The following is a 16,180-nucleotide window of genomic DNA, read 5'->3' on the forward strand; positions in this document are numbered from 1 at the left end:
CCCAGCTGTGTGTAATCAACATAGGCAGTGTGAAATTAGCCTCCTTTGCTGCCTAACAAATCCTTACCTCCTAATCTGTCTGGCATGGCTGAACTCTTAACGTGGAGGGGTATGACAGTGACCTGTGCTCTGGGCAGCAGCAGGGTAACCTGTCTGGGCATCGAGTCGGCCAGCAGAGCGTGATCTGGGCTCTGGAACAGCTGTTTGTGTTTCTGCTAACGTGATTCACGGAGGGCTGAACAATGAGGATTTGCTGCTCTCACTTTTCCTGCACTTTTCTCTTGCACATCCTCGTGGGCATTCCTAGATTCAGAGGGACAGTTAACTCTTGTAGTCACAAGACACTTGCATTATTTCTTCAGGAGTGCCTCTGAGATGGCGCGCTTTCATTCTGTAGCACTTCTCCCTGTTGAGTCCAGGGGGGGACTTGTGAAAAGTAGATATGCTGTCCCCTTTGGAAGATGTTGGTAGCTAACATTTAGCATGGTAGTAGTAGAACAGTGTCTGCAGAAGTAGTCACAGCCTTAACGAAAGTAATGGTCCCCTTATATAAAGGCAAGTATTTTCCTGTAGTGACTCCTAGCAAGAAGCAAAGGAGAGTCCTCTATTAAAAAAAAAAAACCACCACCCCAAAAAGTATGCTAAGTATGCTTCTTCCCATTATTTTGCCAACTTGTCTGAATTCTGTCCTTCTCTGTTGCTCCTCCTTGCTTAACAGCTCTGTCATTTTGATTTTATTGACAGTTCCCCAAAGACTTATCCCTTATCATGTGAGCCTGGTGCTCCTGATGAGGCAGTCTAACCTGGGCATTGTTCACCAGTATTACCTTAATCTGTGCTCCCCTTCACTGTGATATTTGGTGGTTCTCTGCCCCAATTCAGAGTCAACGAATGCTAGAGCTCTTGTGAGCCCCAAAATGATCGTGAGCTAGGGCAATTTGACATCCGTCCAGCACTACTCAAGCATGCTTGCTTTTTATAGCACTGGATTAAATGACAAGATAACATTTGTGAAAACAGATCTTAATTTAGCTGCTTCCCATCACCATTTATCTAACTGCTTTACCAGAGTGGGGTTTTCACTCCACTCTTAAAGCTGCATTTCTCCCTTGCAGTGGCTTTTATCTTTGACACAGTGCATGTCTTGATTTCTCTAGCCTTCCCTTTGCAAGGGAAGGATTTTCTGGCTGCAGTGGAACTGGAGGATGGTCTTAAGGGAGTAATGGTATTCATGTAATTGTTGTCTGTAGGGAATTTTTCAGCTTTAAAAAGGATCTATATGGACAAAGCTTATAATAGATTTTGCGGGACACTTGCCTGTGAAATAATACTGGTTTGGGCTGCAGAACGTTGCTAGGAAAATAACTGTAAACATCCCCACTTCTTAGAGCGTTTCATTTGCAGTGCTAATATTAAGCAGCCTGATCTTCATACCCTGGCTGTGATAGCTGTGTGTGCAGCTGGGTCATGTAATAAGTTGGGAATCTAATCTGCTTGGGAAAAAAACCCACAACCCTGCAAAAATTCTCTTAACCAGACTTTTTCCTTGATCTTGTTCATTTTGTGACCACACACACTGCTGCTTTGGCACAAACATAGGAGTAGGGCAGGACCACAAAAGTGAGATGGATATGAGAACTATTAAACTGACTTAAGTATCTCTGTTGCTGAAGGCAAGAAAGGAGCTGAGGGCCATGGAAGGGAGAAACAAGGTAAAAAGGCTTTGTCTGTATAGCCAAGTTATCCCCTCCTCCCCCCAAATTAAAAAAAAAAAAAAAAAAAAAGAGCTGCTCCAGAACTGTCTTGTACACTCTGAAATTAATAAAATAAAGTCCAGTGGTACCCTGAATGACAGAAAATCATGGGGAAGGAGTGTGGGTTGTTTCAGATAATGTGAACTAAAATTATTTCGGCAGATGCTGTGAAGAAGAATAACCTTCTTGAGTGGAAAACCACCTCTTTCTTACCAGGATCAGAGCCTGAGAAACTTGTGATGTTGTTCTGACATTAGGGTGGTTGCTGTGGCTTTAAAGCTGGTATTGCCAATAGAAGAAACCCTTTGGAAGGAGAACACTTAGACATGGCAAATATGATCAGTACACTTGTGCCCAAACTAGAATTTCATATTAGAATCATAATCACTTGGGTTGGAAGGGACCTTTAAAGACCATGGAGTCCAACTGCCTTGCCATGGGTAGGGACATCTTTCACTAGATATGGTTCCTGAAAGCTCCATCCAACCTGACCTTGAACACTTCCAGTGATGGGGCATCCACAGTTTCCCCGGGCAACCTGTGCCAGTGCCTCACCACCCTCATCTTAAAAAAACAAACAAAAAACCCCAAACAAAACCAACCCAATGCCCCCCAACGGAAACAACCCAAACCCTTCCTTAAGTCCAATCTAAATCTGCCCTCTTTCAGTTTAAAGCTGTTACCCCTTGTCTTGTTACTACAGGCCATGATAAAAAAAAAAGTCTCTCTCAGTCTTTGTTGTAAGCCCCCCTTTCCCTTTCAGTATTGAAAGGCTGCTGTACGGTCTCTTTGGAGTGTTTTCTTCACTAGGCTGAACAACCTGAGCGCTCTCAGCGTTTCTCCATACCAGAGGTGTTCCCAGCCCTCGGCTCACTCTCACAGCCCTCCTCTTGACCAGCTCTAACAGGTCCGTGTTTTTCTCGTGCTAGGGACCCCAGAGCTGGGTGCAGTACTCCAGGTGGGGTCTCATGAGGGCAGAATAGAGGTGGAGAATCCCCTCCCCTCAACCTGGGAGCTTTGTCTAGACATGACCTTGGTGCTATTGTCTACTGTGTCACCAGATCAATGCCTTCACCCCTGCAGCATAACACCGGTGTACTGGCATGCAAGTGGCTTTGTGTTGGGTGTTACCATTGCAAGCTGCTGATCATGGCGGGGTTGCATTGTGCAGGGTGGTGAAGCTAGTGGGGTAATGTTTATCCACGGGACGTGCCTCAGAAGGCCCAACAAGTAGTATACATGGCACTGGAAGGCTTCCTTGTGCCATGGGCAGCACATGTATGCTGGCTCTTAGATGACCTTTGCTTGTACTGGGAAAGGTGTCAAGGGTTATTGTGCCATTCAAGTAATGGTTTCTGAATTTGATGAATTCAGAGAGATAAATGAGAGAAAAATCGCTCATTGGGAAAATCTGTGAAGAAAGGTCATGCCATAGATAAAACAGCAGGTGCCTATCATAATGAGTCTCTTCTTTCTTGTGTTCCTCCTTCAGTTGCTAATGTATTATAGGATCCATAACCTTTCAGGATGGGTTATGTCAGTTCTCCCATTTCGTATTCTGGAGAAGATGGAAGTTGTGGCTGACAGGCTTATCAGACAATAGTTAGGTGTGTGAGTATTTCCCACCCTGAGAGGAGTGTGTTTGTAGCCTTCTCAGTTTGCTCCTTTCCTATCTAGTTACCTCCCGCTGGGGTTGATCCTTTTCCCTAGAGGATCAAAAAGCAAAGATGGTTGACTGGTTATGGCAGTAAGTGCAGCATCCCTTCCCACTTTCCTTCCCTGACATTTTCTAGCCCTTTGGTAAGGTGTTGAGCATTACTATAAACACAGAAGAGTGCTAACTGAAATCAAGAAGCCTTGATTTTTCTGGACTTAATACTTATTCTCCCTTCTGAAGTGATCTGCTATTAAAGGAATTGGTAATAGGTAAGAACTGAGAAAGTCTGGACCTGCTTACCTTTGTCCAGAGAAACTCTTTTAAGTGAAAGAGGCCATTCAGAGAGTGTGAGATTAGTTTCTGGGAATGTATTGTATTTCCCATTTTCTCAAGCTGGGATTGACCTGTTAGGTCAGACTCTCAAAGAGCGAGTTTGATCCTAATAAAGCAACATCATTGCAGGAGGCAAATAGATTGGAAGTTGCTAGTTTAGCATTATTTGACTAGTTTCTCCTATGCCACAGAATTGTTTGGGATCTTTCATCTGAACTGTTCCTGAGTCATTCAAGTACTTTTCAACTGATTCCGTGATTACTTGTTCCATAGCTTGTAAACTGATATGACTGAAAAGTTGGAGATGCTTCTGTTGAAATCTGAGCACCACATCTTCTATAAAGATACAGTGTGAAGGCAGAATTCATCCCAGCGTGCCAGAAGTTCGCTCCAGATCCCTGGAAGAGTTTTTTTCTTTCACCTAACTGTAGTGCACTCCAGAGGAAAGTTGTAACATGCCCTGGGTAGTGACAAAGCTTCTACCTGCATGTTCATGAAATACATTAATTTATACTGTTGGTTTTTTTTTTTTAATGCTATATCATCTAACACTTCAGAGTGCTTCTGGATGCCTGAGTCTTCCATTACGTGTGGTGCTCTGTGCCAAAGAGGAGAGCTTAAAAGGAAAAAGTGGGTATCAGTTGGCAAAATTAGAAGTAGCTTTCTGGAAGGTCTAATAACTTTGAGAGTACAAAGATCATAAGCCTTGGGTAAAAGATGGCACTTGTTCATACTTCCTGTAGATCCTTTATGTTGGTTATCTAGTTGTTCTTCTCTGTTTGCAGTTTAGTTTCTCTGTGTTAATTTGCTAGTCATCATCGTAAGTTTTACCTTCTTTCACATTTAGACTTTGCTGTGGATAATTTGCCTTTGTTCTTGCTTTAAGTGGACGTTCATGAAGATAAGGATGTATGTCTCATTAGCAGTAGGAACAAAAATGTGTGTACTGTATTCGGGATATTGGACTCTGTGATCAACACAACCTGAATTAAGTTCTTTGTTAGAAAGTTGAGAGACTTAGCTGGCATTTGCTTTCTCCATTGTGTTTCTTGCTCTATGGTAGAACTGTTTTATTTAGTTATAATGTTTCACATTCCTTTCCAGTAGGAGGTTTCCAATCACCTTCAACTTTGGGAAGTGTCTGGGTTGGCATGTTTCTCAAAGCTGGTGTTGTGTATCTTGCCAGTGATTGATAGATCTCTTCTGCCTTTATATGGTGTGAAGCAGACTTCCCTGTGAATCTTTTAGATCCTCTTATGGTAGAAGAGGAAGAAAACACACCATTTTCACGTTTGATTTAAAGAACACGTTGTGTAATGGTGCTTTTCCTGTGAAGGAGAAAATTATTTGCAGAACAAATGGAATTGTGTTATTCCAGGAACATACGCGGTGAGTTTGAGCTGTGCAGAGCCCTGACTCATTTAGTATGGTCTGGCCAAGGTATGTTTTTGTTAAAAACAACTAATGGTGCTGTTCAGGATAATCTGACTGCTTCCATTTAATTTTGTAACCACTTAAGATTTTTTTTTCTTACATACAAGAAAAGAGTGTTTAAAAACAAACCACCCATGAAAAGCACTGGAAACAAAGTCATAATGTGAGGGAAGATTAACTCTTAAGAGTTCATCATTTTACCAACTTTAACAAAGCTTTGAGTTTTGTTCATGTCATCGTAAGTCACTAAAGAACTCTTTCAGCATTCTTGGCTACCTGTAACTTATACTTTTAAAAAATTTTATTTATTGTTAATCTAGTTAAGAGGAGATGCTCAAAGTACACCCACATAGACTATAGATCATGGTGCTGTAATGAAAGCTTGGGAGAAGGACCTTACCATGAATTCATCTGGTACATCTCAGGACTGCAGCTGCCCTCAGAGTATTTGTAGTACACAGGACTTTTCTACTGTGAGCCAAAACATGCACTTTGCAGTGTGGGTTTGTGCTGAGTTGTAGATATGAGGAAGCCTAGTTGATGTTAAATGTTTGTTAAAACAAGTGAGACTTATCTGTCCATAGTGTGCAGACCTGTTACTGCCTTCATTCATGTGGTGTCTGTTTTCGCCAGCTTAAGAACCAGGCCAAGTGCAAGCTGGTGACCCCTGAGGACTTCAGCACAGTTAGGAGGTGTAAGAGCAGAGATCCTGAGAACTTTAGCTTTCCCCTGCTTTGCAAAGCCTTAGGCATTCTTAGGTGACTGAAGTGTGTATAATAAGCTTTGTGTTAACCTAGTTGAAGGGCTTCTTGTTTGTGTTAGAAATACAGAATACCACAACCTGGAGTATACACTGTTGTTCCCAAGGTACCAGTTTAAATTGCATTGAATTTATTATTCTGGGCAGCTCATTCTTAAAAGCGCTGCCTTGTGAAAATATTTATAAGTTTTAAGTTCATGACTTAAATGTACAGTATTGTAAGTTAATTGTTAAAAGTATTTAACCTTCCACTATCAAGAGTACAGGATCCTGGTTCTGTAGAAGAAGGTTGATGACAAAAAAAGTTTTCAAGAAAAGAGCTGCTTCAATTCTCAGCTAAATTCTTAAGTGTCTTCATAAAGGAAGATACTTAAATGTAAAGAATTAGGGTAAAGTAGCACATTTCTGAATACCAGCTTAGAGATGCATTGTATTTGTCAGTCATGGCTCATGAAGAAAATACCCTGAGACACCTAAAATAGTACCTTATACATCAAAAAAATTATTGTGTAGCAGCTTTCAGAGGTTGGTGTCCATAATTTAAAGATACACTATTCCTTATGCTTTTGCAGGAGGAAAAACTAATCTACAGTACGCTTCCATTTACTTAATTAAAATCACTACCTGTATTTCAATTTTACTAGCTGCTGCCCTTTAGATAGACTTAGAAACGTTAAATCAGCAATTTCTCTCTTCCCCAGTTTCACTTGACATTTACCTGTGCTTCTGGCTTTGTTTTAAGTTAAATGGATTACTAAGCAAAGAGCCTTATACTTGTTGCTATTCACTGCCGCTACTTAGATTCTGGTGGTATTGTTATGTAGGGAAATAGTAGTATTCCCAAACCATGCTTCTCTCTGCCCTTCTCTGTGATTTAAAATTGCGTGTGCATTTGTAATGTAGGAAAACCTGAACAGCATTCCCTGTTTTAGCAATGTCATGTTGAATCAGTTACCAAATTTAGGCTTTGATTTGAACTGCCTTGCTGTGGAAAATAAGCTTTTGCGATTGTGGTGTGGAAACAAACATTTCATTATAAATAGCCTTGATATTAAGATTGGAGGAGAAATCCTGCTCTATTGAAATTTTAACAAGACTGAGCATAGTGTCTTATGTTGTAAACCTTACGTTGTTATTTATGTTATGTAACTCTTGACATATAGGAGATCTGAATTTCGTAGGATGCATGGATGCCTTGTAAAGAGATAGCGGTTAATGTATGAAAGTATAGCTATTACCCAAATGCCTCTGCATCTATCTAGACTTGCATATGCAGTAGAGCTGCCAAACAGGAGCAAGGTGGTTTTCCTTTGCTTCTGTGGTAGGCAGATGCGCTACTGGCTTCCACAGTAACTTTTCACTGTCTAACTGTTGGGGCTTCTTGAAGTTTTAAAGCATAAATATTTTTGTATATTTACTTTACTTTCTAATTATGAAAAAGCAGACTGGATTGTGGCTACTTGCATTCCGTAAGCAGTTCGTCCTTGTATTGAAGGAAAGTTCTGAAGAATGGCTGCTAGCAGCGTTAAAAATGTCATACACAACAGGCATGAACTGGGGGTAGTCTTTAAGGGTTGAATTTCTTCCAAAAAACCCAAAGACTGTGTAGAAGGGTTAAAGCAGTATTCAGGCATGTATTCTCTTTGAACTGGGATTGAATTCTGCCTCGGGAGGAATTGTATGTAATTAATTGCTGTGCTGAAGTAGCTGTAATTAAAAAGGATGTGTTGGTACTAGGAGCATTTCTTACCTGAAGCGGAACATTTAGGGTAGTTGTAGTACTACACCTCAGTTCCTGTGGACACAGTCTGTGACCATTGTGCCTGCCTCTGTGCTTTTCACCCTTCAATAACTTGAGCTTGTGGACTTTGTCACAGCGTATTTGGCAAAGCTCATAGGTCTGAAAGATAATAAGGGTAATACAAGCTTCGTGAAAACAGGTAGCCATATAGAAAATGGATTGTATAAATATTCTGATGTTAGGGCATATTAGCTTGTAATGTGAGATGGAAGGAAGTTTGCGTGGGAACAAGATGTTACAAATGGTCCAAAGGTGAGAAGGTTCTGGGTAAAACAGCTTTTTGAATGTTTCTATTGGGAAATGTGTTTGTTGGAAGCCTTAGACTTCCTAGCTATAGTGTTTGTGGAGCTGCTTCTGATAGGAGTGCTGAAAGAAATTGCTGTGTGTTACTGCCCATAGTAGGCTGTGAAAGGGCTCTGGAACGACTCCAGTGTTGAAACTTTTGGTTATATTGCTTTTAAGATTCTGCTTTGTCTTCTGTCTGAAGAAACAGATTTCAGTGACTGTGCTACAATCTAAAGTCTTTAAGTGCTGTGCTTTGCTATTTTGAGATTCTAGGAGGTCTGACTTAAAATGTTATTCTTGAAAGCCATCCAACTAATCGGTAACCCACTGCAATATCCAGGTAATTGCTGCTTTTCATCTCTGGTAAGTAATTTGAGAGGTGGAGTGACTCTTTTCTGATAAACTACCACCTAGTGAACGTAGAACATGATGCTCTGCAGTTGTTATGAGTGCCCAGTCTTGGAGCAATCATATTGCTGCAATGTTAGTGTCATAGCAAAACATCTTAAGAGATTTTTTTTTTCACGGTAGTGTTGCAGTGATTCATGTGACTGGTGAGTTTTGATGAGGAAGGACTGTAAAATGCAGTTTTGTAGATGGACTTTGAGAAGTTGGAAAGAATCGAATAGGTGCTCTTTCTTCCCATGAACCAGGAAGGGCCTCAGCACATGTAACACTTGCCAGAATTATATAAAAGCTAATCTCTCCACATAAAAATAGTAGTGCCAAGAGCCCCATTGTGCCTCGCTATATACAAATAACATAATATCATGAGATAAACTTGCAGCAGTATCAAGGCTTCTTGAAATCCTAGCTTGTTCTTCTCTGTGCCTTAGGGTAGACTTTCACAGCCAGGTTCTTGGCACAGAAAGGGTAAAACCAGTGCTTTAAAAGCATCTTCCTAGTTCTGGAATGAGTTTACATCCATCTCAAGTAGTTTTGTTTTTAAGCACTTGCTGAAAGTTGGACCTTTTTTAGTCCTAGTTGAACATCTAGAAATACTACTGGGTATTAAATCCTTCTCTTCGCTCATGTGACCTCAAGTCTTTGCTGTTCAGGTACTCAGCTGTTGGTGTGTGATAGCCTTGTGAAAAATATATGACAGTTTTTCAGGGCTAAGTAGTACTGACCTGGTTACACCTCATGATCATCAGGCTGCAGCTGTGTGAGTTGTTCTCCACTGATGTATTCTTAATCACAAATAGTGTTGGTATCTCAGAGGGAAGTTTAGCTTTTTTAGGGCTTTGAAAAAGTTGTGCAACAAGTCCTTGTTACCTTGCTCTGGAGTGTTTGACTTAAACTTGGGCTTGTTTTTCTGATTTAATATGTGGGAGACTATGACCTCCTCTGTCATGGCTTCAAGGTGCTGCTCTCATTGAAGAGGTTTCTGGCTCTGTGGGAGGCTTTCTCCCTATTCCCCCCTATTCCCCCCTCATTAGCTGTGTGGCTGTGTTCGTATCAAATGACTTCATGGATCCAGTACAGAAAAAATGAACCACAAAAGCCTGTGGGCCTTCTTGTGTGTTTGACAAGATCATTCCTCAGGTCTCGTTTTGTGTGGCTATACAAACAATTCTGTGAATAAAGTGCCCACGTGTGTGTGCTTATGTGTAATGCTTAGAGATTGATATATGGTGTCAGCACAGGATTACACTTTGGCCCAGGCAGGAAAATGAAATTTGTGGGATTCACCTTAATATGTCCTTGGAAAAAGTCTCACCGAGCTGGAATTGCTGGGTCATGGCTGTCACTGGCTTTGCTCTGGGACTGCCTGTTTGTGATATCGAAGCCAGAAATGCTGTGGTTTTTCTGGATTGCTTTTAAGGGTTTTCAGTGCAGGATGGTCAGATTCCTCAGTTTTTTATTTAAAATTAATTAAATAATAATAATTTTAAAAAAATTATTTAAAAATAAAAATATTACCAAAGTCACAGTCTTCCTAATCTATGAAAACCTGTCTGTTGGATGTTTGAAAAGTGGTTATAATGTACCAAATGTGACATAGTTTGTTTACATGTACTTTTTGATGTGTAACTAAATAAAATGGCCTTAAAAGGAAGTCTGATTGCAGTGGGGACTGTTGCCGTAGCATTATTTTGATGCCTTTTTTACCCACTTTTGACTAAATTACTCAAAGTGGTGATTTATATTCTGTTTTGAATTATATCTAGTACAGAAGCACAATAATCAGATTGTGTGGTGGTTCTAAATTGGCACTGGTCTAAGTTAGAGGAAGATTAGCCTTGTACTGCTATTGTTTGTTCTGAATATGTTGAATTTGTTGGTGTTGTGTAAGTTTTTTCCATACAGAAAACAAGGAAATAATATTGATAAGAAAACACAATACGGATGCTGGGACTGTTTCACAAGATAAGATTTTGATTTCCGTATATACTTGAATGGGAGTCAATCATGCTTTTGGGTGCTCAACAACTACAGTGTAGTGTCTCTGAGCTGAAAAAAATAATAATGAAACGTAACAGTGACTTGCTGAAAAACACTCTGTGTGATGGAAAGGGAAAGGCAACAGCAGAAGAGTGTAATCTCTCCCAGTGTTAGCGTGAAGGGATGAATAGGTGCATTGTCCAAACCAGGTTAACTTGTTCCGTAGATTTTAAAGCCAGTCTTAAATAATCTTTGATTTAGAGCTTCAAATTATTGCATGGTGGCTCTTATAACTAAAAGCAAACCAGTTACGCGAGCACAGGGCCAAAGAGCTTAAACTCAGATCTACTAATCTGTTTCCTCCCTTCATTATGTGCTGGGTTGAAGAGCTTGTGGACTTTCAGTTCTAGTAGTCAATGTATTTAAACCTGAAGCCGTGTACTAGTAGCCTGCTGGCAGTTCTTCTAACTTCTTATAATATGTTTTTACACCCCTATTTTTAATGCTTCTTGCCCTTTATAAGTTGGATGCTTCAGCCATTCATGCCTATATAACTTCATTTTAATACAGTATCTTGTTTCTTGTTTACAAGCTTTTTGAAGTCTCTCCTATGTATCAAATTCATCAAATATGAAACACTCGAGTGCTATTGCTGCACAGTAGGTAGGACCTGCTGTTTCTCATGCCTCTGTTGGAGTGCAAACTAGAGGCTTCAGCTAACCATTACTTAAGTGCCTCCTGCACTGCAAGAACCTGTTCGTACCCTCCCCCCCCCCCCCCCCCATATGTACTTGTTATCAAATACAAGGAAATGCACTGTTTTGATGCATTGCATAATATATTGCAGCCATAATTGCCACTAATATAGTGGCACCTCTCTGTCTGGACTTCTGTAGAGCACCGTGTTTTGGCTTTTGGTGGTCTCTGTCCTTCCAGCTTGTACAGGGTCTAGGCAGCGATGCTTCTTAGGGGTTTCCAAGCATGCTCAGGGTTCAGTGCCTCTGGCTGGGACCTGTTTCTGCATTTATAACTGCTATTTCCCAATCTCCTCCTTTTTTAGTGCGTGTATGCATTCAGGAAGGCATGCCGCCTCCTTAATTTCTCTTGAGCCAGGGTGGTAAGCAGCCTTTGGAGTAGTTTGCCTTGGGATATCATTCCTTTCTCTGGTTAAGGGGAACCTTCTCAATCCATCTGATGAAGCTCACAGTTTCTTGAGTTGCGTGATTTCTTTTGATGAACCCTCCTCAGGCAGGACCTGCGTGCCTGAAGCTGTCTTCACTTCCAGCAGATCTGGAAAGCTAAATGCCAGTTTGTGTAGTATGGTTAGAGCTTGCCATTGCCATGGTGGGGAGACCATGCTCTCCCTCTGGCCTTTGTGCTTTCTTTCCCCACCTTGTGCTCACCTGCGCTGACCACATTGGCTCTTAACTCAGTCAAAATTCATATTTTCTTTTGCAGGGTTAAAGTTCGGTTAGGAAAGGGTGGCAGAGCTGGTATAGGGAGGAGGGTAAGACCGTGAAGAAGCGAAAAGAGCAAATGAGTTCTCTTCTTCCTCCCAGGGCAGTAAAACGTTGGTGTGATTTGTCTATTATACGTAAATTCATCCTAATGCAGCAAGGAAAGCTGATGGGCCTTTGCTGGGCTCTCTCCTGTGAGGCAGTTTGCTGCCTAGGCACACCGGTACTAGTTCTAGCACAAAGGAAGGATGGAAAATGCACCCAGATATGAGGAGGGTGGGATTGTGAGGGCTCTGATTCACCTTGCATTAAGCTTCACTGTTCCTTCTTGCCACCAGAGGCAGGGAGCCAAACAAAATTCCTTGTGAGGAAGGGGTTACAGGCAACACTTGTGCCCAGTAGATGTTGTGATTGCTGTGGGTTACTGGAGTCACCACAGATGCTTGAATTTTAGCTGCAGCAGTGATTCTACTTTTCTTTTGAAAGGTGGGGAAGAGAACAGCAAACAATTTTAAGGCTGCCAAGTGTCAAGTGGAGAACAAGTAAATAAGTAAATCTAGAAATAAATGGTCTCCATCTATGTAGAAGTAAACTGCAGAAGCCTATACTGGTAATTCAGGAACAAACCGGCATCTTCTGAGCACATCTGCACTGTTGGGAAATGCATGGCATGCTCCCCTTCTTCCAGGAGCACTGGCCCTGTGTCAGGATGTGGTCCATGCTGCAGCGCAGGCAGTTCGTGCCTGCCCAGAAGCTGTCAGGAGGTAGCAGAAGTTCAAGTCTGTCAGCACCTGTAGTGTGTTTTATTTCCTTTTTTGGCTTCACCTGATTTGTTTAAGCAGAAATATGCCCTAGAACTTGGCTTACTCATTTGGGGTTTTTTAAATTCCATTTTAGAAAAGTAGGCAAACAAGTTCTGTTTGTGCTCAAATGAACCTAACTGACTTGGAAATCTGGACCAAATTTTAATTAATATGTTGATTTGTTTCCAAAGTTATATCTGCAGTTTCTTTCTTTCTTTTTTTTTTTTTTTAATTAGATCAAGCCTCAGAGGTACAGGTGACAATGATGCTGACTGAAAGCTGTAAACTCAGAGGGCTTCATCACAGGTAAGCTAAGCAGTGTTTATAGACAGAACTGTATCTGTGTGAGCTGAAATAATTGTCCTTAAAGCTCCCTAGGGGGAAAGGAAACAATTGTTTCAGAATTCAACATTTTGTATGTTTGAAATCTTTTTTTAAGCCATAAAGAGCTGAAACAATTTTTGTGCAACTTTAATACAGAATTCTTTATATGCTTCTTATTGCAAAGAGTGCTTGTAAGCTTTTTTCCTAGCTACGCAGTCTGTAAAATCTAATGGTGGGAGTGTGTGGGGAAAATGGGGAAAGTCTTTGGTGTTCCAGTCCTCACAGTGAAATGTGGGTAGATATTTCTTCTGTATGTTCTTAGTTGTTACAGAAAAAGGTGCTACAGTTATGTACTGGTTTATGCTGGTTCTAGCACAGGCTAGTTCTTAAGTGTGGTGGGGTCTTAGTGATGACGAGAGTAAGTATGTATGCAGGTTCATTGTCAGTTTAGCTAACTTACCAGTCTGTTTTGTTCATAACTTTCTACATGACACAAGTATGGTGATTAGGTACTGTGCTACATGAACACAAGGAAATGCTTTTTAGGACTCTTGCGCACGTATTGTCTTGATATGGCATCATAACATCACTGATGGGATTTATTCCTTAAGAATTAATGGCATGGGTTTTTTTGGGTGATGGCTTAAATTTTTTAAGTTGATGCCCTAAGCAGCTTGAGGTAGTGGCAGTTTTGCAGCTTGGATTAAAGGCTGAAACTTCTTCGTTACTGGCAAGGATGCAAGTAAGGAGAAACCTGTGCTCATCAACTCCCTGGACTGGTAAATGATCTTTTTTTACTGGTAATGTGAAGGAAGTGAAAACAGTTCAAGCAGAATTATTAGTTATACAGTGCCTTGCTTTTTTAAGAGTAGTTATGATTAAGGTAAGGCCTAAAATACATCATTGTATTAGAAGGACTAGCAGGTTCTTAGGGAAACATACTTCAAATCAAAACAAAACGAAACAGCCCCCCCTCCTGTCATTCAAAATAAGCTGTTAATCCTCCCTTTTACAAGTCAAACTCCTTAAATAGTCCAAAAAGCTTTTCTTTTGCACACTGCCTGTAAAGCTGGGACCTTTATGTTGGTCAAAGGTAGAGCTCATGGATGTGACACCTGACTGTTGAATGTCTTCAGGTAAGAACAGGAAATTTCAAAGTTCCCTTTTAAAAATCATTATAACTCATTGGAGACTACTAATAGGTTTTCAATAGAAGGATAAACTTTTTTTAAAAAAGTTGCATATAGTTTCAATTTTCCATGAAACTTCTTTCAAGCTTCTACAAATATATATGGTGATATTATAGTAAGATGTTTAGCAGCTCTACTGTATGGGGGTTATTCTGAGCCTTAAGGAGGGTTGGAAGGGACCTTTAAAGTGGTTCAGTGGTGGAGTTGACAGTTATAGGCTTATAGTTGGACTTGGTGATCTTAAAGGTCTTTTCCAACCTAAATGATCTGTGATTCTAAAAGACCTATGATAAAACTCCTGAGATACTTTTGTGCTTTGAGTGCAATTTAATGTTTAGTTGATTCAAACCTAAAATTTTCTGCTCTGTCATTTTGAAGTAAATCAAACATGATGTTTTGCCTTTTTTAAAAAAACTGTAATGGGGCTATATATTTTGTACCTATAGTTGCATTTAGAATGATACACTTTCAAGTTGAGGATATATAAATGATTATATATATGTGGTTAATATAAATGATAACCTGTATTCACAGAAACTTTTATACCAAGCAGCAAAGTTTGGAGCATTCTTCCTAACAGGAGAGTGCTCAAATATCTGACCTTAAAAAAAAAAAAATAAAAAATAAAAAATAAAAAAAATTCTAGGGCTTCAGTTGTTTGGAGACCTTGTGCTCTGCAGCTCATAATGCAAGAGTAAATGCTTTTCCTCAGTGCTGAATTACTTTTACTTGCTATGTTTGGGGATCTAGAAGATTCTTAAGAAATATCAGTTTCGTAAAATCGGGAATTGCCCTCCTTGTCTTCCAGGAATCTGCTACCTATCACTCACGTCTGTATAGAAGAGGGAGAGAAACCAATGGTGCTGCTGCCATACATGAACTGGGGGAATCTTAAACTATTCTTGCGACAGTGCAAGCTGGTAGAGGCCAACAATCCTCAGGTACACTCAGAAATCTGTGACTTCTTGCCCATTAAACTTAGACTTGGTTTGTCATCTGTGTATGTGCCTTAAAATAAATAGTTGTGCTATTCAGCTGTTGTGACAATGAGAGAATTGGCAAGCAGGTTCCCTAGCAAGTGTTTGTCTTGACTCGTACAAGGAAAACATTCTTGGCTGTATTTATCACACATGTTCAGAGGGCATGAAGCTGAGTTAAACTCTGATTACAATAGTATGGTACGTCACTACATCTTAAAAAAATATTGGAGAAAATAGTTTATGATTGTGGATTTAAGTTAGAATATACGGAGGAAAACTATGGAGAAATTTCAGATTTACTGATGGTTATTTTTGGTATAGTTAATAGATTATCTCTTTACTGTAGTTTTTAATTTTTATAGTAAGCATAAAGCACTTGTGTTAAACTTTTAATGTCCTGCTGTAAATTTGCTATGAAGTAAAATAACTGGATTTATTTAACTGTTTTACTTTTTACTGCTGTGGGTGCTCTTTAGCATGCATAGCTTTACTGTGTTTAAATGGAACCTGTTGAATATATTTCATGAAGTGAGAAAGAAAATATTCCTAGATGAGAACATACTTTGCTTACTTTTAAAAATCTGAATACGTGTTTAGTGATGGATGTATATATGTAGTAAAAGTATCCCTCTTACTGGGATTACCTTGTCTTTTCTTCAGCTTCACCTTCTTTTGACTTCTGTCTCTAGACAAAATGAAATCTTGTTTCCTGAGGTCAGCATTTGTCCCTTATTCATGTTATGTACCAGATTTCAAACTGGCAAGAGCCACTTACCTCTGTTAATTTACAAGTTCTGATAAGATGCTAGGATCTTTCAACTTGTTTTGCTGCTTAATCTGAGTTATAAATATCTTTGCATCGCACCAATATCCCTTTCCAAGAATTTAGGTGGAAACACTATTTATAATCTGTATCACATAACACAGGAGTTGCCTCTTAGTAACTAGGTACGAGTGTATTTAGCTACCAAAAAATGGGACATTTGGTGTCCTAGATACTACTTCTAAGATGGAACT

The 16,180-nt window shown here is 40.0% G+C and overlaps 1 protein-coding gene across 2 annotated transcripts in view; it reads left to right on the forward strand.

Annotated features, from left to right (window-relative positions):
* Window positions 1-16,180, forward strand: part of RYK (receptor like tyrosine kinase) — a 65,263-nt gene that overhangs the window by 37,952 nt on the left and 11,131 nt on the right. For both annotated transcript variants that reach the window (XM_080410374.1, XM_080410375.1), the window contains exons 10-11: window positions 12,906-12,975; window positions 14,992-15,124. In XM_080410374.1, coding sequence (XP_080266500.1) covers window positions 12,906-12,975; window positions 14,992-15,124 — 203 coding nt within the window. The remainder of the gene's footprint in view (window positions 1-12,905; window positions 12,976-14,991; window positions 15,125-16,180) is intronic.

The sequence above is a fragment of the Falco punctatus genome (assembly GCF_963210335.1).
Source record: "Falco punctatus genome assembly, chromosome: 13".
NCBI lineage: Eukaryota > Metazoa > Chordata > Aves > Falconiformes > Falconidae > Falco > Falco punctatus.